Source organism: Euprymna scolopes, chromosome 1 (genome assembly GCF_053919585.1).
Source record: "Euprymna scolopes isolate OS-2025 chromosome 1, ASM5391958v1, whole genome shotgun sequence".
Lineage (NCBI taxonomy): Eukaryota > Metazoa > Mollusca > Cephalopoda > Sepiida > Sepiolidae > Euprymna > Euprymna scolopes.
Window position 1 is genome coordinate 193,158,687 of NC_136482.1, and position 23,967 is coordinate 193,182,653.

General features: G+C 35.3%; 1 protein-coding gene across 1 annotated transcript in view; it reads left to right on the forward strand.

The window, feature by feature from the left end:
- Nucleotides 1-23,967, forward strand: part of LOC145278762 (protein rogdi-like) — an 82,407-nt gene that overhangs the window by 35,262 nt on the left and 23,178 nt on the right. Inside the window, exons 2-6 of the mRNA XM_080130685.1 lie at nucleotides 10,264-10,335; nucleotides 12,565-12,607; nucleotides 18,324-18,378; nucleotides 18,973-19,030; nucleotides 23,001-23,087. Coding sequence (XP_079986811.1) covers nucleotides 10,264-10,335; nucleotides 12,565-12,607; nucleotides 18,324-18,378; nucleotides 18,973-19,030; nucleotides 23,001-23,087 — 315 coding nt within the window. The remainder of the gene's footprint in view (nucleotides 1-10,263; nucleotides 10,336-12,564; nucleotides 12,608-18,323; nucleotides 18,379-18,972; nucleotides 19,031-23,000; nucleotides 23,088-23,967) is intronic.

Here is a 23,967-nt window from a genome sequence, read left to right on the forward strand (position 1 = left end):
AAGGTTCAAAAGAGAGTCGCCAACCTAATAGGTCCTGAACTATCATCCAAGCTTCAGCCTCTGTCCCATCGACGCAATGTAGCATCCCTCTGCCTGTTCTACAAGTACTTTAACGGTGTATGTTCCGACGAGCTGCAAGCACTTGTACCCCCTCTACCTAAATACCCCCGACAAACCCAACAAGCAGCTAAATCCCACTCCTTCACAGTTGAGATCCCTAGATGTAAGAGAGTCTTCTACTCCAGTAGTTTCTTCCCCAGAACCGCTAGACTTTGGAACTCCCTGCCAGGTTCCTGCTTCCCCAACTGTACTGACATGCAGAAGTTCAAGTGTAACGTGAACCAACATCTTGCTGCCCAACTCCCCACCCCTGTATCCTGTGTCCCTAATAGTAGCCCCCTACATCAAAGTGGCAATGTGCCTTGTTTGGGGTGAAAATGTAATTAAAAAATTTTTTTAAATATATGTACCCCAATATGAACTCCGCATCATCTTTTAATGTGATCCCCTGCTACACAACATCCAGTGTTGTCCGGGATTCTTTTTACTTTAAATTTTGCTCTACAATTTTTAAAATTATTTTTGAATATGTCGTTTGCTTTGGCCATCATCATCATCATCATCATCATCATCATCATCTGTTTAATGTTTTACAGATTGCCATACATTATCTTCTTGTCTTGAGGCAGCATTCACCCTGTATCGATTAAGTTGGCTGCTTCCAATGAATTCACTAATCAAACTTAGTCATCCATTGCCAATGCTGACAATATCGACAACTAGTCATGGTTCCAATGGCTAACAACATAAATTGTCATGTAGCACGATCGTTTGCCGGGTAGAATTACTCGGTTTTATTGTGAAGACGTTTCTTGAACTGTTATTACATTCTGAGAATGGCAACCAGTTCCCCAACGATATCAAACGATAGGCACATAAACGATAAAAAATATCAAAGATGAATCACTAGGGTTCACTTGACGAGCTACATTGAGTTAAAAAACGACCCTGGTGTCTAACTCTGTCCCGTGGGGAGGCACAGTAAATAGGTACATCTGATGGTGTTGGTCTGGTCGTTTGTATAGGCTGTGGATTTTGATTCGTGTAGTCAACGTTTTCTTGGGTTGTTTTCATCTAGTGGTTGGTCGCTGTTGCATTTTCAGTGGATTTATCTTCGTCTACTTGTTGATTTTTTGGTTTGTTTTCTCTGGGGATTTTTTTTTTCTCAAGGTGTTTCCTGCTTTTACGGCACCATATATGCTATGATTATGTGACAGGGAGAGTTATTTGGTTTGTCGTGGGGACATCTCTGGAGCTGTTGTTATGTCTTGGCATGGCAACCAGCTCCCCAGGAGAATAAGCAATAGGCATATGAACACTAGAGGATGACCTCCAATCTGTAGTGGAATGGGGACAAAAATGGATGGTCACATTCAATGCTGCCAAGACTAAGCTTGTTTCCTTCAATAATTACAAGAAACCTTCTCTACCACCAATAGCAATGGCCAAGAACACATTACCCGAAAGTACTTCCTTTAAATTTCTTGGCCTAACGTTTACAGGGAACGTGGACTGGAATAGATACATTGGGAGCATTGCCAAGGCTGCTGCGAAGAAGGTGGGCTTTCTCTACCGTGCTAGAAAACTACTTACACCTGAAAGTATCCTGTACCTCTAAAAGGCCACCATTCACCCATGTATGGAGTACTGTTGTCATATTTGGGCTGATGCATCTGCTACTTGTCTCTCACTTCTTGATTCAAAAGAAAGCCGCCAACCTGATAGGTTCCGTACTGTCATCTAGGCTTCAGTCCCATCCACGGAATGTTGCATCCCTTTGCCTGTTCTACAAGTACTTTAATGGTAAATGCTCTGACGAACTAAAGCACTTGTACCCCTTCGACGTGACCCCCCCCCCCGACAAACCCGACAAGTAGCTAAATCCCACCCCTTCACAGTAGAGATCCCTAGGTGTAAGAAAGCCTTCTACTCCAAGAGTTTTTTCCCCAGAACTGCTAAACTTTGGAACTCGCTTCTGGGATTCTGCTAACCCTAACCCTAACCTGGAACTTATGTCCCCAATAGTAGCCCTCTACTTCAAAGTGGCATTGTGCGTTGTTTGGGGTGAAAATTTGAATTAAAAAAAAACAAAAAAGATTTCAAAGATAAATCATTAGGGTTGACTTGACGTGCTGGTGTGGGTCTGGTCATCTTGATAGGCAGCATTCTATCATTGTTGATAGCAGGGGCCGTTTACTGAAATTGAACAAAACACAGAACACAAGATATTTTTTTATGAAAATAAAATTATTTTATTAACTGTAAGAAGCATTTCAGCTTTGAAATTTATTCTCGACCATGGCCCAAACAGTTAAGAGAGCCAAAGCACGTGTCTCATTCACTATCCCGATTCAACTGCTTAAAACAATACAATTCTTTTCTCTTTGCAAGAGAGAGAAAGGGAATGATGGAAAGAGAAATTTATGCTTTACTGAAGATTTTGTTTTTTAAATTCAGACGATGTATATTTGAGAACCCGCGTTGCTATTAATGTCTTCTTTAAGTAGCCCACTCTCGCCTCTCATATAAGCGAGCGAGTCTACTTCTATGGTGGGGTGACGCCAAGACCACTCTGGTCTTGTAACTGAGCATCTTGGGTTCGATTCCACCTCTATACACCTTCCCCCTTCCAGGGCGACAAGATACTTGAGTTGTGGTTCAATATTTTGAGGCTCTGGAATAGTCGTGCGACGTGCCCCATGTCTGTGGGGATAGGCTCCTAGGTGGTTGTGTTACCCTTCTGCTACGACGCACCGGTTGGTCCTCGGATGTTTCTGGCAGGTTCTTCTGAGGCCGCTGTCTGCGGCTTAACCTTTGTATGCTCATTGTAGTAGGGTATACACTATTGTGGAGATAGATTTGTCTGTAGTCTCTAGGCTGATAAGCCTGTTGGATTTTTCTTCCAGTGTCGTAAGTGTTGCAGCCTCAGACAGCACCTTGCTTTGATGCTCCAGGTTTGCCAGCCCTGCCACCATTTGTCCTGTTACCATATCGTTGTAGCTGACTTTCCAACTGCATCCTATCCCGTTTGGACAAGTCACTTAAAAGTCACAGAATTTTGCGACTGATCGAAGTCATGCCATGAAGTCTGTAATGGATTCCCCCTCCTTCTGCCTTACAGAGTGGAATTCTTGCTGGTACACTTCTTTGTGTAGGCTTCTGACGGCTACAAGCTTTATGTGCTGTTCCTCTGTGACAATGTTCAGTATTTCTGCCCCTATCATGTCAAACAACGGCCTGTTTACTTCTGGGGCACAGGCTGTTCTCAGCTCATTTCTTAACGCTGTTGGCTCCGCCAACCCACACATCTCCTTGTATCTATTCCAGGAGTCAATGTATATTGCCCAGTCACCATCACTTGAGTCCGGTTTTATGGTAGGTCTGTCAGGTCTCCTTGCTCAACTGTCCTCCATCTCCTTGCAGGGCGATATTCTCTTGCTGTAGCTCAAGGATCCATTGCAGTAATGTCTGCTGTGTTTGTTCGTCCATATTCCAACGTTGTTTGTAGCAGGTTTCCTATATCGGCGGCGCCATGTAAAGTGTCAGCAAGATGACGTATATTTGAGAACACTCGTTGCCGTAAATGTCTTGTTTAAGTAGCCCGCTCTCGCCTCTCATGTAAGCGGGCGAATCTACTTCTATGGGGGGGGGTGATGCCAAGACCACTCTGGTCTTGTAACTGGGCGTCTTGGGTTCGATTCCACTTCTACAGATGTCAGCATGCAAGGATGACCTTTTGCCCACTTGGGGGTCTCGGATGATTTTGACTCAACTGAGTTTTATAAACGACTGTCAAAATGTGGTGAGTTCAAAGGTTTTTCACCCACAGTCACAAGGTTTTTGTGCCACAGTCATACCCAGAATCAGTTCAGTATCTTGTTAAACCATTCTTAGCCACATTTTATGCTGCCTGCCGCATGGATTCTCCCAGTCCTGTGGAGGAACCAGATTGATGGCTTCTCTGATGAGATCGCTTCGTTGACAGCAGAGAGTGTAACCAGACCAGCAAAGGCTTTTCATAAGAAAAGCCCATCATGCATTAGATGTTTTTAAAAAATTGGTCAGTTTTTTATTTATTCTTTGTTCCCTCATCTTCCTTATGTTTTCCTTCGTCTTCTTTCTATCAACTGAACTTGCTTTTACTTTCATGTATCACGGACACACATCTGATAAACTCTTCCTTTGGTCGACAGTGCTAACACTCTGCTAGAAATGTTAGTAATGGCAATGGTTTGGTCATTAAATAGCACTGTGCAAAAAATTTTAAGTTTAAAAAAAGTGCATGCCAAATAAGATGTGTTTCGGTGTAAGAAAATTATGACCTTTATTTATCTAGATTACACATCGTTTTCGTGTACTATAAATCATATTTTTTTTATTATTGGTTATGAATGAAAAACAGAATTGTCAGTTTAGACAACATCCGTCCTCTTTTAACTCTTTCATTGAATATCATCCTCCCTTTTGTTGTATGTCTATCTGTCAAGTCCAAAGTAGCTGAGCAGCAGCTTAATTCCCACCAATTTTGGCAAATAACAAACTGGGTTCTGAATAATCTATACTCCTCTCTCGCCAACCTTTCACAAAAAACAATCAGCTAGCAAAAATCACGATCGATAAATTCCCCTACTCTCTATCAGTGTCTAAACCTAAACGTGAATTCCATGAACGAAGCTTTCTTCCTAGAACTGCCCACCTGTGGAACTCTATTCCGTTGGTCTGCTTTCCAGCTGACTACAATATTGTTGTCTTCATGCCCAACATAAACAAGTTCTCATTGAACCGTCCTCGTAAATAATCTAATCATACCAAACTTCCACCACAAACAATACACTACTGTTCTAATGACTGCAATAAACACATTAATCTTTATCCTTGAGTGACCTCTGGCCCTTGATATATGATAATCCTTTTGAAAAAAAAAAAAAAATTCTTACCAGAGAGCTCAACCTAAAAGAGGGCGAGGTGCAAATATACACCCAAGATCTATAAATAACTATACGGTACAAGTAGATCATTATAAAATGGTGAAGAACAGAGATTTTTTTTTCTTCTTTAAAAAAGAATAGAGAATAACTGAGGATGGGGTTGTTGAAGAAAACCAAAGGATGTGATGAAGTGGGGAAGGTCGGAGTTTTAAGGAAATTGAAGCAACCAATAAAAAGAAGTTCCCAGGGGAAGAAGAAGAAGAAGAAGAAGAAGAAGAAGAATCAATAAAAGAAATGAATGTCAGGCGAAATATCAATACAATAAAGATGTGTTTGATGGAGAAGAACACAGGTCATGTGATAGTGGTGTTGAGGTGAGTAGAGGTGGGTGGGGGTGGGGATGCAGACCAGACAGAAAAAAATGTCATACCTGCAATTACGTACAGGGATTCCATTGAAAAATGTCTGTAAGACACGCAGGTGGCAATCTGATACTATAATAGCGAATAACTGCCAAGGTGACGAAAAATAAAAAAAAATTAATTATTAATTAACCATGTGAGTGTTAAAGATGAGCTTAGATCAGATGACCTAAGAGGAAGATTGAATCCGGAAACATGGGAAGAAGTGATAAAAATGTATTTGAGAGAAAGAGGATTAAATAATGACCTGGTTTTTTTTTTTTTTTTTTTTTTTTTTAAGGAGGTCACCACTTATCAAGGCCCGGAAGCCACTCAGGGATAAGGGTTATTGCATGTACAGTACGTTGTACGTTAGTGTTGAGATTTCATAAAGTGTCTACTTAAGGGCGCGGTTCATCAGGAATTTGTTTACGTTGGATTTGAATACATCCAGGTTGTAGTCAGGTGGGAAACAGGCAGACGGAACAGAGTTCCACTGGCGTGCTGTTCTAAGAAAGAAGCTGTGTTCATGGAATCTACGTTTTGATTTAAGCACAGATAGAGAGTGGGGAAAATTTTTGACAGTGGCTTCAGCTAGACGGGTGTTTTTCGTAAAAGATTGGCGAGGGGGGACCAGAGATTGGAGCTCGGATGAGCACCTGCTATGAAAATAACGGTAAAACAAAGACAGGCTCGCAACGTTTCTTCTGTGGGAGAGAGGTTGCAGGGAAGAGAAAAAGGCATCCCCCCACTAAGCCACGAAGTTTATTTTGTACTCTGTCAAGGCAGGATAGGCTGTTTTTAGCAGCTCCTGCCCAGATATGGCAGCAGTATTCCATCCTTGGACGTACTTGGCTTTTATATAGATAGAGAATTGCATCAGTAGTGAGATATCTTCTGGAGCGGTAGAAGGATCCCACCATCTTTCCAGCGACCCTAGCAACAGACTTGATGTACGTGTTCTATTTCATATCAGGAGTAAAGGTCAAGCCCAGAAGCTTGTCAAAACATTGATCTTCTCCTAAGCGAGAACCATCCATTATAATTGATGCCAGAGGTTGGTTTGGAAGTCGATTGCTAAAAGCCATCCAATACATGCCTGTATGTAAAATGGACGTTAAACCAAATATGATGATGATGGAATCCATAATGGTTCCAGCTTCTTTAAAGCCTTTACAGAGTTCAAAACAAACTTTGTAATCTAGATGCGCTTTTCTCTACTCTGAAACCTCTTTCCCACAAGAGAGACATTATGAGTCTGTCTCTGCTCTATCATTATTTTCATGGCAAGTGTTCGACTGAGCTCTAATCTATACTCCTCTCTCGCCAACCTTTCACAAAAAACAATCAGCTAGCCAAAATCATGATCGATAAATTCCCCTACTCTCTATCAGTGTCTAAACCTAAACATGAATTCCATGAACGAAGCTTTCTTCCTAGAACTGCCCACCTGTGGAACTCTATTCCGTTGGTCTGCTTTCCAGCTGACTACAATATTGTCTTCATGCCCAACATAAACAGGTTCTCATTGAACCGTCCTCGTAAATAATCTAATCATACCAAACTTCCACCACAAACGATACACTACTGTTCTAATGACTGCAATAAACACATTAATCTTTATCCTTGAGTGACTTCTGGACCTTGATATATGATAATCCTTTTGAAAAAAAAAAAAAAAAAAATTCTTACCAGAGAGCTCAACCTAAAAGAGGGCGAGGTGCAAATATACACCCAAGATCTATAAATAACTATACGGTACAAGTAGATCATTATAAAATGGTGAAGAACAGAGATTTTTTTTTTCTTCTTTAAAAAAGAATAGAGAATAACTGAGGATGGGGTTGTTGAAGAAAACCAAAGGATGTGATGAAGTGGGGAAGGTCGGAGTTTTAAGGAAATTGAAGCAACCAATAAAAAGAAGTTCCCAGGGGAAGAAGAAGAAGAAGAAGAAGAAGAGGAAGAATCAATAAAAGAAATGAATGTCAGGCGAAATATCAATACAATAAAGATGTGTTTGATGGAGAAGAACACAGGTCATGTGATAGTGGTGTTGAGGTGAGTAGAGGTGGGTGGGGGTGGGGATGCAGACCAGACAGAAAAAAATGTCATACCTGCAATTACATACAGGGATTCCATTAAAAAATGTCTGTAAGACACGCAGGTGGCAATCTGATACTATAATAGCGAATAACTGCCAAGGTGACGAAAAATTAAAAAAAATTAAAAAGGGGAGAATAGATAAAAAATCGAACAGAAAAGATCGAGTCGGTTGTTATAACAAATTTTTGTCCTTAAAATGTCATCTCATTTTATAACCAATAATAACACTGGTCAACAACAAATTTTTTGCTTGCATCTTTTCAGCTGATTTAGGATGAATTTGATGCACTGAATCTGAAAATCTTGTTGGTTTTGCTTAATTAGGCCAAGTTTTTGAGCTGTGGCTACATGTTTTTGTTTTTTTACGTTTTTGTTCACATTTATGAATGTGTGTAACATTTTAGAAGTTGGTGAGAGTAAAATGTCATGTTGAATAATTGTTTTGATTGGAAATGATTATTTTAATGACAAGAAATATTCAGGACTGATAGTTCTGGGTGATTATATCGACAAAGGGATCAATTTTAAGTCATAGAAGCTAGAAATCTTCCAAAAATTGGTGCTCAGCATACACGAATGAAGACTGGCTGTACGGGAGGAATTAGTGCCTTGCAAAGAAAGGAACGCCCTCAGTGACCTTCTCATGGACAGAGACAGAATACTCTTCCCACCGCTGCACATCGAGCTTGGCTTAATCAAGCAGTTCACCATGGCTTTGGACAAGAATGGTGGCTGATTCACTTACTTGTGCCAGGCTTTTCCAGGATTAATCATGGAGAAATTGAAGGCTGGCATCTTTGATGGTCCTCAGATCTGGCAGCTTGTCAGAGATCCATCGTTCGAAAAGTCAATTAAGGAAGTGGAACTGGAATCGTGAAAGGTATTTCTTTTGTTAGTGAAGAACTTTCTTGGCAACAAAAAGGCCAGAAACGACACAAAACTTGTCAAAAACATGCTGATTGCTTTCAGAAACCCGAGCAGCAACATAAGCGTCAAGATGCAATATACCTGTTTTCACATATGAACCATTTCCTGAGAGCCTAGGTTCAATGAGTGACGAGCATAGAGAGAGATTCCATCAGGACCTGAACGAGATAGAAACCAGGTATCAGGGACACTGGGATGCAGTCATGGTGGTTGACTACTGTTGGAATCTGTAGAGAAACCTTCCTACCACTGAGCATTCCAGGAATTCAAAGAAACGGATGTTCAAGCCCTGAAGTTTGAACAATGGTGAAGCAACATGCAATTTATGGGTACCTTACTTTATTGATACGCACAATTCAGTTTACAGTAATCGATGTTTCTATCAGGTAATCAATATATTTTGTTAGCAAAACATTTTTTTTCTTAAAAACATATTTAGATGATATGTGTTGACAAAATCTGCTGATAACGCAACAAAAATGAAATCGATGTTGTTAGAAAATCTGATTTTTTTTTTCAAAGCAACTTAGCACCAAAAACTTGACCTGATGGAGAGGAAGTGATGCCAGTTTCTGATTCAGCATCGAAAAAATATCCGAAATCAGTTATAGAAATCTAGACAACATTCAAAAAGTGAAAAGTTCTTGCCCAGTGTCTTAAATCTGTTGCCAAGATCGCTGGAAAATGGTTGGATCACTCTACTGGTCCAGAAGGTATCTCATTGATGATGCAATCCTCTATCCGTAGAAGAGTCAAGTAAATCCTAAAATGGAGTACTGTTGCCACATCTGGGCAGGAGCTGCTTGGCGCGCCCTATCTTATTTTGATAGAGTTCAAAACCGACTTCAAAACCTAGTAGGTAATGCCCTTTTCTCTTCCCTGCAACCTCTTTCCCCCAGAAAAGAAATTGTGAGTCTCTGTTATTTTCAGCTGAGCTCCACTCTATGGTCTCCACTTGCCAACTTTTCACAAAAAAAAACACTCGATTAGCTACAACCACTATCAACAATTTCACCCATTTTCTATCTGTGCCTAAATCTAAATTCCATAAAAAAAAGCTTCTTTCCTAGAACTGCCCACCTGTGGAACACTGTTTCACTGGCCTGCTTCCCGGTCGGTTACAATAAGGTAGCCTTCAAGTCCAACATAAGCAAGTTCTTGTTGAGCCTTCCCCTTATTAAATAATCCAAATTCTAACCAATCTGTACCACTAACGTTTACTTTACTTTACATTCATTAAGCATTATCCTCGAGTGGCCTCTGAGCTTTGATAAGTGGTGACTTCCTTGTTTTTTTTTTTTGTTTTTTTTTTAAAAAAAGAAAAAAAAGAACAACGAAAAGCTGAGATTTCATTTTGATTTTTGTTTTTATAAGCACATTGTTTGAACTAGGATCAGTGCAGGGATTGACTTCCACTATATCATGAAAGAAAAGGTTGTTCCAAAAGACTTTGTAATTACGTCTGTCTAGAGTTCTTCCTTTTCCCGATAACAGCTCACATATGATGAAAGAAGCTAAAAAAAAACAGCAATTATTCCCCCTTTGCCTGAAACATTATTCATGGAATGTGAGGACTAAAGGACAAAATAAGGGAAACAAGAGTTACAAGGCTGCTGAAAGTAAGCCCAAGGTCCACTTTATACCCTCCTTCACAGTTGTAGCCTAATCTGCCACTCAGGGACCCAGTGAATCGGAAATAGTCACTCCACACATTAATAGCATTTTATGTGTCTGTCTGTTATCTGTTTTGATCAAGCTTGAAATGATAAATGATTGAACACGTCTTAAGATTTGATCCTGTTTACGCACTTTCACTATTTCTTTCTCTCTTTTTTTCATTTCAGAAAAAAGAACTTGATTGGTTACTTCATGAAGAATTGCACCATGTGCTCGTGCAAGTGCAGTTTACGTTGGCAGTAAGTAAATTGTCTTTTGTTGTTTCGCGGTTGCAAGTGGACAGTTTGCTAGTAGCATTATAAAAATAAAAGTATTTATTTATTCATTGTATTTGTACCTGTATCCTATCCCCCTGAACAATGAAGGGGTGGGATTTTGCTACTTGTACGGAGTATGTATGTTGAGAAGGCACGAGTGCGTCATTGAAGTATTTATAAAACAGGCAATGAGATGCGACATTGCAGCAATGGGACAGAGGTTGGAGCTTGGCCTTCTCTCTTTGAGAAGAGGTTAGTTTATTGCTAATTGCCTGAGGCATCTCTGCCGGGGAATGCTGACAGGGCTGCACAGGCATCTTTTGGCAAGGTCAGAATGCTCCTCCTCTGGGATGCTGACTTTTCAATCCCACTTTCTGACCCTTGTGTCACATTTCTCACGGTGAGAGGGAAATATCCAGAAGAGTGTGAGTTTAAGTAACCCAAATTATCAATCCTAAATACAAAAATTCATAAAAAAAGTTTAATTTTACTTTTCTGTTTGGTTCAGCTTTAGACTGACTGGTGCTACCAGAGCAGGCTTTCTAAAAATACCAGATTCTTGACCTAAAATGCACCAAGTAATGGTGTTATTGTTGTTTTTCTTTTTGCTATGCTAATTTCAATCATATTTTGCAAAACTGAAAGCAAAAATAGCAATTTTTCTTCTACAAAATATTCAAACCAAACACTGCAAATAAATATTTGAAGATATAAAAAATTTCAAGCATAAAAAACTTTTACTAAAATGATTGGATTCATCATTGAATAATACGAAAAAAGTTTTTTTTTTTTTTTTTTTTTTTTACAAAGGGAATCACCATTTATCAAGACCTGGCGACCTCGAGGATAAGGGTTAATGACTGTAAGGTGGTAGTTTAGTAATCGTTAATGGTGTAGATTGGGTAGAATTTGTATTATTTAAGGGGACGTCTCAACAAGAACTTGTTTACATTGGACTTGAAGGCTACCATATTGTAATCGGCTGGAAAGCAGTCCAATGGAACAGTATTCCACATGTGGGCAGTTTTAGAAAAGAAACTTTGTTCATGGAATCTGTGTTTAGATTTAGGTACAGATAGAGTGGGAGAAATTGTTGATGGTGGTTGTAGCTAGTCGAGTGTTTTTGTGAAAGCTTAGCAAAGAAGGACCATAGATTGGCGCTCAGATGAACACTTGCCATGAAAATAATGATAGAGCAGAAACAGGCAATGTCTCTTCTGTGGGAAAGAGGTTGCAGGGAAGAAAAAAGGGCATCACCTACTAGATTTCGAAGCCAGTTTTGAACTTTGTCAAGGCTTGATAGGGTGCACCAAGCGGTTCCTGCCCAGATGTGGAAACATTTGATTTGCCATAGAACTACCCAACAAAACCAAGTTAGCTTTAGTGTTTATTTTTATTCTGACGTTTTTGCAAAACATCTGTTGCTTACTAGAGCAGTAGCTTCCTCTTAGCACAGTTGGGTGCTGGTTGGTGCATAGTTGCTTCTTGTGCAATGAGTTCATCAGAGCAAATTCAATTAAAATACTTGTAAAACAAGAACAGGGATGCAAAAAATAATAGAGCATACATTATTGTTGCGTCAAATTGTGTGGTGCACCTGAACTTGTGTCAGGGCTCTATGGACAAATTTATCTTTAGTCGACCTTTGACAACTAAATATTTTCGTTTACTAGCCAAATAGAAAAGTTACTAACCAAACCCACGTGATTTTTAGAATATGACATCTTCGTTCTAAAAATCTATAAAGATTTTTGGGTTTTTTTTGTTGTTTTTTTTTTTTTTTTAAATAAGTGTAATTCTAAATATACAACAAATTTTATGCTGATACATGAAGGTATAAACATTCTAAATTCTTCAGATGTTTTTTTAAATAGCCATCGTTAAAAAAAAAAAATTATATTGTTCTATTAAACTTTTATTGTTTAAATAATTTTACTTTGTTTGTTTTATTAAAAAAAAAAAAAGCTGAAAAGATATTTTTTCACTCAGTAGTGAGCTTTGGAAGATTGTCAGTGAAATAAATACAATCACCAAAAAATGAATGTTCCATTATTTCTAGTCGCCACTTTGAAAAATCACTCGCAAATGCGACTGTTTTACTCGCAATGTAGAGCCCTGTGTGTGTAAAAAAACATTGACGGATGGAATGTTAAAGGTTAACCATTCTTGACCTTGCTAATAATGAGTTGGATTTTTTTTTTTTTTTTGCAGGAATGCAGTCAAAGATTCCTCACAGAAAAGGACAAAGAAACCGGTAGGAATTATTTGTATTTCATTTATGAAATCTAGTGTTAATATTTGAGTCTTTGTTTTGGTTAAAAAATTAATAAATGAATTGAGTGTCTGTGTGTGGGGGTGTATTACTTAATAGAATATTCTAGAACAGGGGTTCCAAACCTTTTGGCATTCACAATCCCTTATCTAAAAGATTAAAACTCATGCAATCTCCAACTTAGGGCTCACTGTCAGCAGCTTAATTTTCTTTTTATTTTCTGTAAAGGACAAAAAAAGAAACCTCTAAAAAAATATTTTTAATTTTGTAATTATTTATTACCAATTATTCACACAAACTGAAGCAAATCAAGATGTATTTATTAAAACAATATATATACATGTGTTTGTGTGTGTGTGTTTTTTTTAAAAAAAAATACTTTTAACATTGCATTTTGTTCTTACTTGCATCAGTGTGTTCTGGAGTTTTGACTTCACATTGACACATATACACTCGTGAGCAAAAAAAAAAATGGGCCAAACAAATTTTATACATTTTATTGCACTAAAAGCTATATTGAACAAAGAACAATTGAACCATGAAACTTAAACAAGACTAATAACACAGAACAAGACATTTACTTTAATAAATGCTTAGGATGGAATCGCATTCCCTTTTGATTTCTTTAAAAGATCAATCCTTTTAGACATGCTCTCAATCAAAGTGAAACACTGAAGAGGAGATGCTATCTCATTCGCTTTGCGCAGTTTCCCACAGTTTGTCATTGTTCAAAAAGGTTCTTCTGTCCAATACACGAGATATTGTGGACCAAATATTCTTGATTGGGTTTAAATCGGGGCTTTGACCTGGCCAAAATATCACATTAATTGAATTATCAGAAAACCATTTTTTGTGACTTTAGCAGTGTGTGCAGGGGCATTATCATGTTGAAAAATAATATTCTGAGATATTCCCAGCTTCTGAAGACTTGGTAACAGTCCTGTTTCTAATATTTGAATGTATTCCTTTGCATTGATTGACTTTTCACATCTAATAAGTTCCGTAACTCCTGTTGCAGTAAAAGTTCCCTATACCCTTATCCCTCCATTCCCGTGTTTAACTGTCGTTTTTATGCAACTTAGTGAAAATCTTTCTCCAGTTCTTTGATTGCACCATTCGGGAGCATCAATAACAAGACAAAATCTTGATTCATCTGACCAGAAAACATTCCTGAACCGGTCTGTATCTTTCTTGCCATAATACGAGAAAAATCTCTTTCTATCATTGATGTTCTTCTTAGATAAAAATGGCTTCTTTGCACACCTTTTAGAAGAAAATTCTATTTCTTTCATTCGTCTAGATATTGTATATCTAGAAAGAGAATTTCCAGCCCCTGTTTTGAATTCTTTGCTATGGTCAACATAAGTTTTCTTTCAATCCTTCAAAGTTAATTTAAGCCTGTGGTCATCCTTCAAAGTGAATGCTCTAGGGCGACCAGATCCAGATTTCCCTTTTACCAAACATTCGACTTCGAACCTTTGATCAATTCGCTTCACTACAGAAAGAGATGTTTTCATTTTTTCTTTTCTTAAAATATCAAAAATCTGCTTGTAAGTCATTTTGGACTGCTTTAATCCTACAATTCGTTTTTTTTATATTCTCGCCAAGATGCGGTCTTACCATATTTAGGATTAATTTTTCCACTTATTATTATATGCTATAAAAATAATGATCTGCAAAATTTAAATTTTCAGTTAAAATTAACAAAAATTCATGGAAAAATATTGAAAAATCGATTTCTTCCTTCTTTCACTCTTGACTCATTTATTTTGTCCATGAGTGTATGTATAAGAATGTATATAAAATATGAATACGAAAAGTATAAAAGTCTATATCTTTTCTTAATTCATTAATATAAAATGTTATCTTGAAAAAAAAAATGACATTTTTTGCAAAAAAAAAAAAAAACTGACCCTTTTTCCCCAAAATAAAATTTTCAACCGGACCTTCAGTTGTCCTTAGTGTAATGAATTTATCAATATACAATATATCTATATATATATCTATATATATGTGTGATGTGCATGCCAACTTACTTAAAGGAATAAACAGTAAGATGATCAATATCTTAAAATTTGGAATATAGACTTTTGTCATTTATTTGTTATATGCTCTGTAATTACATTGAGCTTCATAAATTAAAGGATTAGTATAAATAAAAGGTGCAATATAATTGAAAAAACATATTTCCACATTAATTATATATATATATATATATATATATAGTATTACAAGCTGATTTTTTCTTTTTAGATAATTGTTATTTTATCAACTTGCATGAAAACAGCTCTGTAAAAGATGCTTAAAACCGTTTGGATTTTATGCAAATACCATCAGTAGTTCAAAAGTTATGAGAATTGTAAGTGCCAAAATTTAGGCTTTTCCGTAAACATTTTCCTTTAGAAAAAATGGGCTAAATTACGGACCTCAACATTTCAAGAAATTCGGTAATTTCACCATCATTTATTTATTTTTCAAGCTATTCTCATGAAACTTGGCACTCTTATGTAAAATTCTGTGTTCTTTCTGATTATATAGTCAAATCTGATGTATCTCTTTACCATAAGCCATGAATTATAAATTCAGATGTACAAATTTCAATTTTTTTTAAACTGGCGCATGGTATCATACAGTGGGTGTCTATTCACGAACAAAACTAAGTATTATAGTGGTATTTAAATATAGCTTTATTGAGAGCTGGCATTTTCCTGCCTCCTCACCAAAGGAGAGCTTAATCTGGGGTGTAGCCATTGAATACCCAAAGAGCATTCATGGCTGGTATTTATTACTCCCCTCAAAGAAAAAAAAAAATTGAGTAGATATGAATTAATCTCCGAAATAAATTGAAGAAAATTTTTCATATAGATTTTGAATTTTTGTAAAAGATGAAAATTCCCATAGTCAACCAGAACTTATGCATTTTGGGACCAGTCTAATTTTCAATGTAAATCCTCTCTGGCCCAAAATATACCCCTATTTTCTGAGATGCAACCATAAATGGTACTCTACATGAATCCTTGATGTAACTTTCACAGTACCAGGATACCAGGAATCCTGATAAGCAACAACTATCTATTCACCAGTTGATGGTAATTTTTGCCATTTCTATTCTGTTGTTTTACTGAAAATTCAAAAAATAAAATGGTAATTTTTTACCTTTTTTTCCATCTTAACATTTAAAATAATTACTCTCATAGGTTTTAGGGTGTGCTGAAAACGATTATCGCATTTAAATTTTTAACAAATAAGTAGTTTTCCGGATATTAAGCAATGTCATTTCTTATGTTATTGCTGGTGGCCATCTTGGTACGCCCGAGCACGCAAACATAACCCCGAGAAAGTATGCGCAAACGCACGTACCAAGATGGCCACCAGCAATACCATAAGAAATGACATTGCTTAATATCTGGAAAGCTACTTATTTGTGGAAAATTTAAATGCGATATTCGTTTTCAGCATACCCGAAAACCTTAAGAGGTAGTCATTTTAAAGAAAAATGTTAAGGTGAAAACAAGGTAAAAATTTACAAAATGCATCAACAATGAAATTCTTTATCGAACTGCCTAATTATTATTATTATTATTATTATTATTATTATTATTATTATTATTTAGATATTTTCAGTTAAAAAAAAACTGGTTTGTTTTACAGATTCGAAAAAATGGTCTTTGCAATGAGTTAAAAATAAATTCAAGTTTCACAATATATTTTATTTAATTGTTAGGTAAAAGTACAGAATAGTTAACAAAAAACACCCTTCCTTCCCCATGTTAAGAATGGGTTTCTAAATAATAACTTTATTATTTCAGCATGGTAGCATAAGTGCACAAGTACCTTTTTATTCGTTTTTTTTGTTTTTTTACCACTAAAAAACACAATTCTACCTTAAGTACAAATAAGAAGATAAACAACAAAATGTACTTTGTACATTTTGTTGTTTTTTAACGCTTTTAGTGCATGTGTACTAAAAGTGTTAAAAACAACAAAATAGTATTGTTTGGAAATCAAATTTGAAAAACTTGCTAATAATTTTTTTAAATTGACAAACTCAGAATAAAAAATGAAATTTTTTTCTGCTTTCGTTTTGAAAGCAGAAAAAAACAGTTTTCTATTTTTAAGAGAATATAAACACGTTAATACGCTGACTGTAGGCAGCTCAGCGTTGGTCAGCGCATAGTAAGCCATTGTCCCTTTAAGTGGATTTGAAGTTCTATAAAAGATAACATTTTAAAGAAATTTCCGCGCAATTAATAATTATCAAATATTTACATATTATACATGAAAATAAAAGATAACATTTTAAAGAAATTTCCACACAATTAATAATTATCAAATATTTACATAATATACATGAAAATAAAAGATAACATTTTAAAGAAATTTCCGCGCAATTAATAATTATCAAATATTTACATATTATACATGAAAATAAAAGATAACATTTTAAAGAAATTTCCACGCAATTAATAATTATCAAATATTTACATATTATACATGAAAATAAAAGATAACATTTTAAAGAAATTTCCGCGCAATTAATAATTATCAAATATTTACATATTATACATGAAAATAATTCTGAAACTATTATCTATATGAAAATGGATGATATATACTGATTTATCTTATCAATTTTGAAATGTTCTTTGTCAACTTTGCTCGGTTGTAACTTTACTTCCTGTGGTTGTAAAAATAAAAATCAAACACCAGTAGAGACGGACTTCTTTGTTCATATAGCCTGTAAAATTTCAGCCATATCCAATCAAATTTAACCCCGCGCATGTGTATCCAAACGTAATGTATGAAAGGTAAACATTGAAAAAACAGTTTCTCTTTTTGCTGTTATCATTTTTTACCGATTTTTCATTTTTAACTTTGAGCATAAAAACATTGAACACATAAAAGCAAAATAAATTAACATCATTGGAATGGTTATTCTATTCTTTTTCCATTAATGTAATTCTTTTAAAAATTGACCCACAAATTAAAAAGATATGACTTGTTGAAGCACATTAGGTATGTAATATTGCCGATGTCCAGAAAAATACAGCATACACTTGTAATGCTAATATATATATATATATATATATATATATATATATATATATATATATATGTATGTAATATTAAATGAAAGATGAAGAATAAAAGTTACATATAACTTTATTATATTATCAGAACAATAAGGAAAAGTTAAAGGGATATTTAAGAAAAAACCTCTTTAGGCCATGGCATTTCAAAACTAAAAGTTTCTCATCAGAAGAGGCTAAGGGCCAGAATTTCTTCATCTTTACTTGTCCACTGTTATATATCTTAATTTGCTTCAGTTCATGCTTATTCATTACACCTCTCCATTTATTGCATTCTATGAATTACTTTCATATATACACACTAAACAATGCTTCAAGCAAACTACATTTACCTTTCATTATTCCAAACCCTATTTACATTAGTTTTATTCTTCACATGATCATTCAATTAATTAATTACTCATTCTCAGTCAAAAAATTCAAATGTTTATTAGGATGAGCAATCAAGTTGTGTGTTTTCTTTGAAATATTAATAAACAAAATGTCCATCGTTGTTACATTTTTTTAAAATAAACTAAAGCGATTCAGATAGATAATTCACCGATAAAAAAAAAACATTGTGTGTTCTAAAATGAATAATGGTGAAATCATCTTTCAATCTTTTGCAGAAGACTCCAATTTTAGCTGCGTTAAACCACAGAGAATTTTACTTTCTGGTCCCAAGTAAGTTGTTCAACCCCATTTTGAAAAAAAAAAATTTAGGGAAAAATTTGGAAAATAAAAATTTTCTTTTTTGATTTTGAAAAATTTATTGAAAAAACTTTTTTACTTATTTTTTACTTTTTTTTTTTTTTTTTTTAATTTTATTACAAAAATAAATTTTTTCTTCTAATTTTGAAAAATTTATTAAAAAAACCTTTTTTTTACTTTAAATCCATCACCTCTGTCGAAAGTTTTTGCGAGACATACAAACATACATACATACATTTAAACAGGCATGCGAGATTTATTTATTATAGATGATTTATTTTTATTATATTTGATGCTCATTACTTAAACGAAAATTAATTCTAAAAAAAAAATCTAACATTAAAAACCAAAATAAAATGCCTATTTTGATTGAATTTGTTTTTTTTAATTTTCTACTTTTGATGTCAGCATTACAATTTTACTGAATCTGCACTGAAAAGCCTTTCAAACCAAGAATTCACATGAAATGAAAAAAATACTGCCAATAAATATTGACTCGTTAATAATAATCGTCCAACATTGTGTATATGTTTAAATTGAATTTCAATTTTTGTTTCTTATTTGTAGTGGGACTGCTCACATCAAGTGCGTCTTGACACTTCATGGTGACAACATCACTGAAGCAGTAAGTATTCAAAGGTGTTTCAGTTCACATTGATTACAAGAAAGCATTATGGCATGTTAGCTTACTCAAATAATATGATCTGTCATAATTATGACCTGTCATATATCAAAATTTGATATTTCTCCAAAATTCACCCATATATTAAAAAGCAAAAATAAAAGAAAAATTTGTGTGTGTATGTAACCGTGATAAAATAAAAATATCACATTCCAAAAATCACATAAATTGATCAATTAGTTTTATTTTTAAATAAGAAAATCAAATTTTATGAGTAACAAAAGACCGTCTTGTCCACCATTTTGAAAACAATTAAAAAAAAAAAAAAGAATAAAGCAAAACAAAGACAGATAACTCAGTAATTTAAACTTACAAGATTTATGTTGTAATGCCTATGAATTCCCATTAATCGTTTAAAAATGATTTTCTTTATAAAAATAAAACTACCTGATCACTTTACATGATTTTTAGAATATATTTTCATTTTGTCACATGTACGCATATCATAGATTTTTTTTTTTTTTTTTTGATTTTTTTTAATATGGGGAAGGGGGAATTCTGCGTAAGAACCTAATATTTAATTTTTTTTTTTCCTTTTTTTATTGTTAGTTACTACTTATAAAGGCCAAACATCACTCAAGAAGGGTTAATGAGATAGATTTGTTGCATGTCCAGGTCTATATATATTCTTGTATGTGCATGTATATTTGTGTGTATAACATATATGCATATAATGAAAGTTCTACCTTCTGCCTCTGTTCCCTTGGTCTTTCATCTTGTCTCATTGACCTGGAACCAAGATCCATGCTCCCAAAACACAATGTGTTTCCTATCTGTGAAGACAGTCTTTATTGATAGTTTTCACACTCTCTGGAAAGGTTTTCTGCACGCAACCTATTTCTGATTTCTTTCTTTTTCTTTCTCTTCTTCATATTTCCTAGATGACCAATCTGCTTCAAATTTCGTTAATTGCCTTCTAACTGCTTTGACAAACTGCCCTGACTAAACTCTCGACCGAACTCCTCCAAGCACGTGTGCGTTCCTCCTTTTAATATTGAGGATCGGGGGGTGCATGATCTCTGACCAGATGCACCTGCAGTCAATTCATTCACAACAGCTGTGTCACCGGGTTTGATAAGTCTTAACCTTTTGACCCCCATCACACCCAATGATATTCCGCGCTAATTGCGCTATTCATGTTATAAACTCCATAACAGATTGTCGGTTGAATAAAATAATGAAAAATATTAGGTGCTTATATTGATAAAGACACAGATAAAAATTGTGTTGCAAATAAAAACTTATGCATCAGGTAAGAATAAGTATTCTCACCAAAAATGAGGAAAAATTATAATGCTATCAAAAGTAAAAATCAAATTTATCGTAAATTGCAGTTTGATCGTATTAAGTAATTTTGAAGAGTTATCTGAAAACAGGGGAGATAATTCAGTCCATCATTTCCGTAAATATTAGCATTTCTATACGCTCACTTTTCCATTTTTTTCTAAAGATACTTATACATAAGTATATCAACAAATTTTTATTTGAAACATGATTTTCTTGTCTTTATTGGTATAAGCACCAAATATTGTATGAGAATTTAAAATAATGAATGGAATGAATAAAATTTGATAACCTATGAGGATGGTATATGAAAAGTAAATTCTTGGCATTGGATTTGAAGATGATCATCATCGGAAAGCAATCTTGTGGTACCATGTACCATAGATGAAAAGTTCTTTGAAATAAACTGTTTTGTTGCTGTTGTGGTAAAACGATGGGTGGTTTTTATAAATGTCTTATAGAAAGGAACCAAAGATTAAAGTTCAGTCAAGCAGCATCTTCCATGGTAGTAACAATCGTTTTTTTTTATAACAAGGCCTGAAGGCCACTCGAGGATAAGGGTTAATGAGTGTGTTTTCTCTTTAAATCATCATCATCCTCCCTCATATTATCCCTATATTTCTCATATCCCATATATCCCATATTCCAAATTTCTCTCAAGTCCCTAAATAGCTTAAATTCACCTACGTCAGTATAACCTCCACAGATACCCCGTACAACTCTTGTCCACCACTCCCCTATATATCAAATACCTTAATATCTCCCCCAACTATCCCCTTAGTTGTAGCATTAAAATATTTGTAACTTAGCCACTTAGTCCCTCTTCTGATGAGAAGCATTAGGCTTCAAGATATCTAGGTATAAATGGCATATAATACCTATCCCAATTATAGCTTTTCTTTATTACATCGACAAATAAATCTATGTATACCAATATATAATTTTGTTTTGTTTATTACTGTTATTATTATATTTAAGCTCTCAAGTTTTAAATATTTTACGTTTCTGAATTTTTGAGGTGAGGATTGGTTATTTGTATTATTTAGATTTTTCAAACTACTGTTCTCATCGGACCCATGGCGTAGTGGATAGAGTACTTGATAAAATACAGTTGTAAAGTTAAACTCTTTTGGAGGTTGAAGGTCCAATCCTTATGGCGGTTGATACTAAAAATCTAATTGCAAGTTACTTAGGATCTGACTGATGAAACTAAAGCACAGGGCTCCAAGTTTGAAAAAAAAAAACATCTGAAGAAGATTGGAGATTACATTGGTCGAAATGTGAAAAGATGAGAACAGTGGGTTGAAGAGTTCAAGTTTAACTGTAGTTTCTGAACGTTCATTGGACAAAACAGGGGAGGGTAGAGCGGTAGCCTTCAATATATCTAAGGCTTTTGACAGGGTATGGCACGATGGTCTTCTAAGGAAAATTAGATCATATGGAATCACTGGAAGAATTCATAATGTAATTAAATCCTTCTTAAGTAAGAGAAAAATCCAAGTTGTTCTCAACGGTCGTGCATCTAAACAATATGACATAAATGTGGGAGTACCTCAAGGGTCTATCCTTGGACCTCTATTATTCCTGATATTCATAAATGACCTCCCTGATAAAATTGTTTCGGAGATGGGTATATTTGCCGATGACACCACTCTCTATAACAGATATGAGGGGAAAACAAATGAACCCATATCCAAGGAAATGGCAGAAACACTAGAGCATGACCTCCAATCTGTAGTGGAATGGGGACAAAAATGGATGGTCACATTCAATGCTGCTAAGACTAAGCTTGTTTCCTTCAATAACTACAAGAAACCTTCTCTACCACCAATAGCAATGGCCAAGAACACATTGCCTGAAAGTACTTCCTTTAAACTCCTCAGCCTAACGTTTACAGGGAATATGAACTGGAATAGATACATTGAGAGCATTGCCAAGGCTGCTGCAAGGAAGGTTGGCTCCCTCTACCGTGCTAGAAAACAACTTACACCTGACAGTATCCTGTACCTCTATAAGGCCACCATTCGCCCATGTATGGAGTATGGAGTATTGTTGTCACATCTGGGCTGGTGCATCTGCTGCTTGTCTCTCACTTCTGGACAGGGTTCAAAAGAGAGTCGCCAACCTGATAGGTCCTGAACTGTCATCTATGCTTCAGCCTCTGTCCCATCGACGAAATTTTTCATCCCTCTGCCTGTTCTACAAATACTTTAATGGTGAATGCTCTGACGAACTGCAAACACTTGTACCTCCTCGACGTAACTACCCCTGATAAACCCAACAAGCTACTAAGTCTCATCCCTTTACAATAGAGATCCCTAGGTGTAAGAAAGCCTTTTACTCCAATAGTTTCTTCCCCAGAACTGCAAGTCTTTGGAACTCCCTTCCGGGATTCTGCTTTCCCAAGTGTACTGATATGCAGAAGTTCAAGTGTAATGTGAACAAACATCTTTCTACTCATCTCCCTTCATAATGCCCCTGCAAATTAAGTCCCTGATAGTAGCCGCCTGCTTCAAAGTGGCACTGTGCCTTGTTTGGGGTGAAAATTGAATAAATGAAAAAAAAAAAAACTTAAATCAATTTTGATTTTTTTTTTTATATCCTTATTCTTTTATCTGTTCTTTTTCAGGACATAAACTTTAAACACAAACAAGGAAACCATCATATTCTGTGTAAGACTTCAATTCATCAAAGTTTACCTTGGAAATTACAGCAAGTATGTTTCACATTCATATTGATACACTTTTTTTCTTTTTTTTTTAGCTGTTTTTGTTGTTTTTGTAATGATTCAGAACATGGAAGATGAATGAAAACCAGTTAACAAGGCTTACAGAAGTAGAACCCCATCTTTTCTGGAGTTGGTGAAATTGCTGTATGGCGGGGCCTAAGCAAAATTTTATACAATACGTATTAAAAATTAGTAACAAAATACAGTACAGTATATAATACATTTGTATATAATCAAATAACATTATAAATAACACCATAAGGTGGGCAAATATAACCAGGGTCCGGAAAAACATTGTATTCTACATCGTAATCTGAAAAAAAAGTATCTCGGGAGCCACCCTATCTATCTATCTATCTAGAATCACAAGTATGCATGGTGAAATAGAAGAATGAAAAATTGATAAAATTTTACACAAAGTAACAATGATATGACATTCGCCCCAAGTGGAAAGAGTTGAGGGAGGGGTTATGAAATGATATACATAGGTTCAAGTTTAAGCATCTCTGTTTCTTAGATGATAGGGATGGGCACGTTGTTGTCTAAGGATGAGTTTCGATAGGTTCTTATCAAGCATTGTATCCACCTGTGAGGTTTCACAAGGTTTTTCGGATACACTCGATTCAAATGAGGTATCTGGTTGTAGAGATGGAGTCTCCGGTGAGATAACAGTCATTAGTATTAGGTGCTATATTTTGTGGTTTTGGGGCAAGTTGACGTAGCAACACTGTTTCCTTCTTTCCAGTTGGAAGTCTAACATGGGTGGATTGGATCAAAAACCAACTGGGAAGAGAGGTACCAGATGTTAATTTCTAATTATACTGGAATATTTTATTGTGAGGTGTAGTGTTAGTGGCAGCACACAATA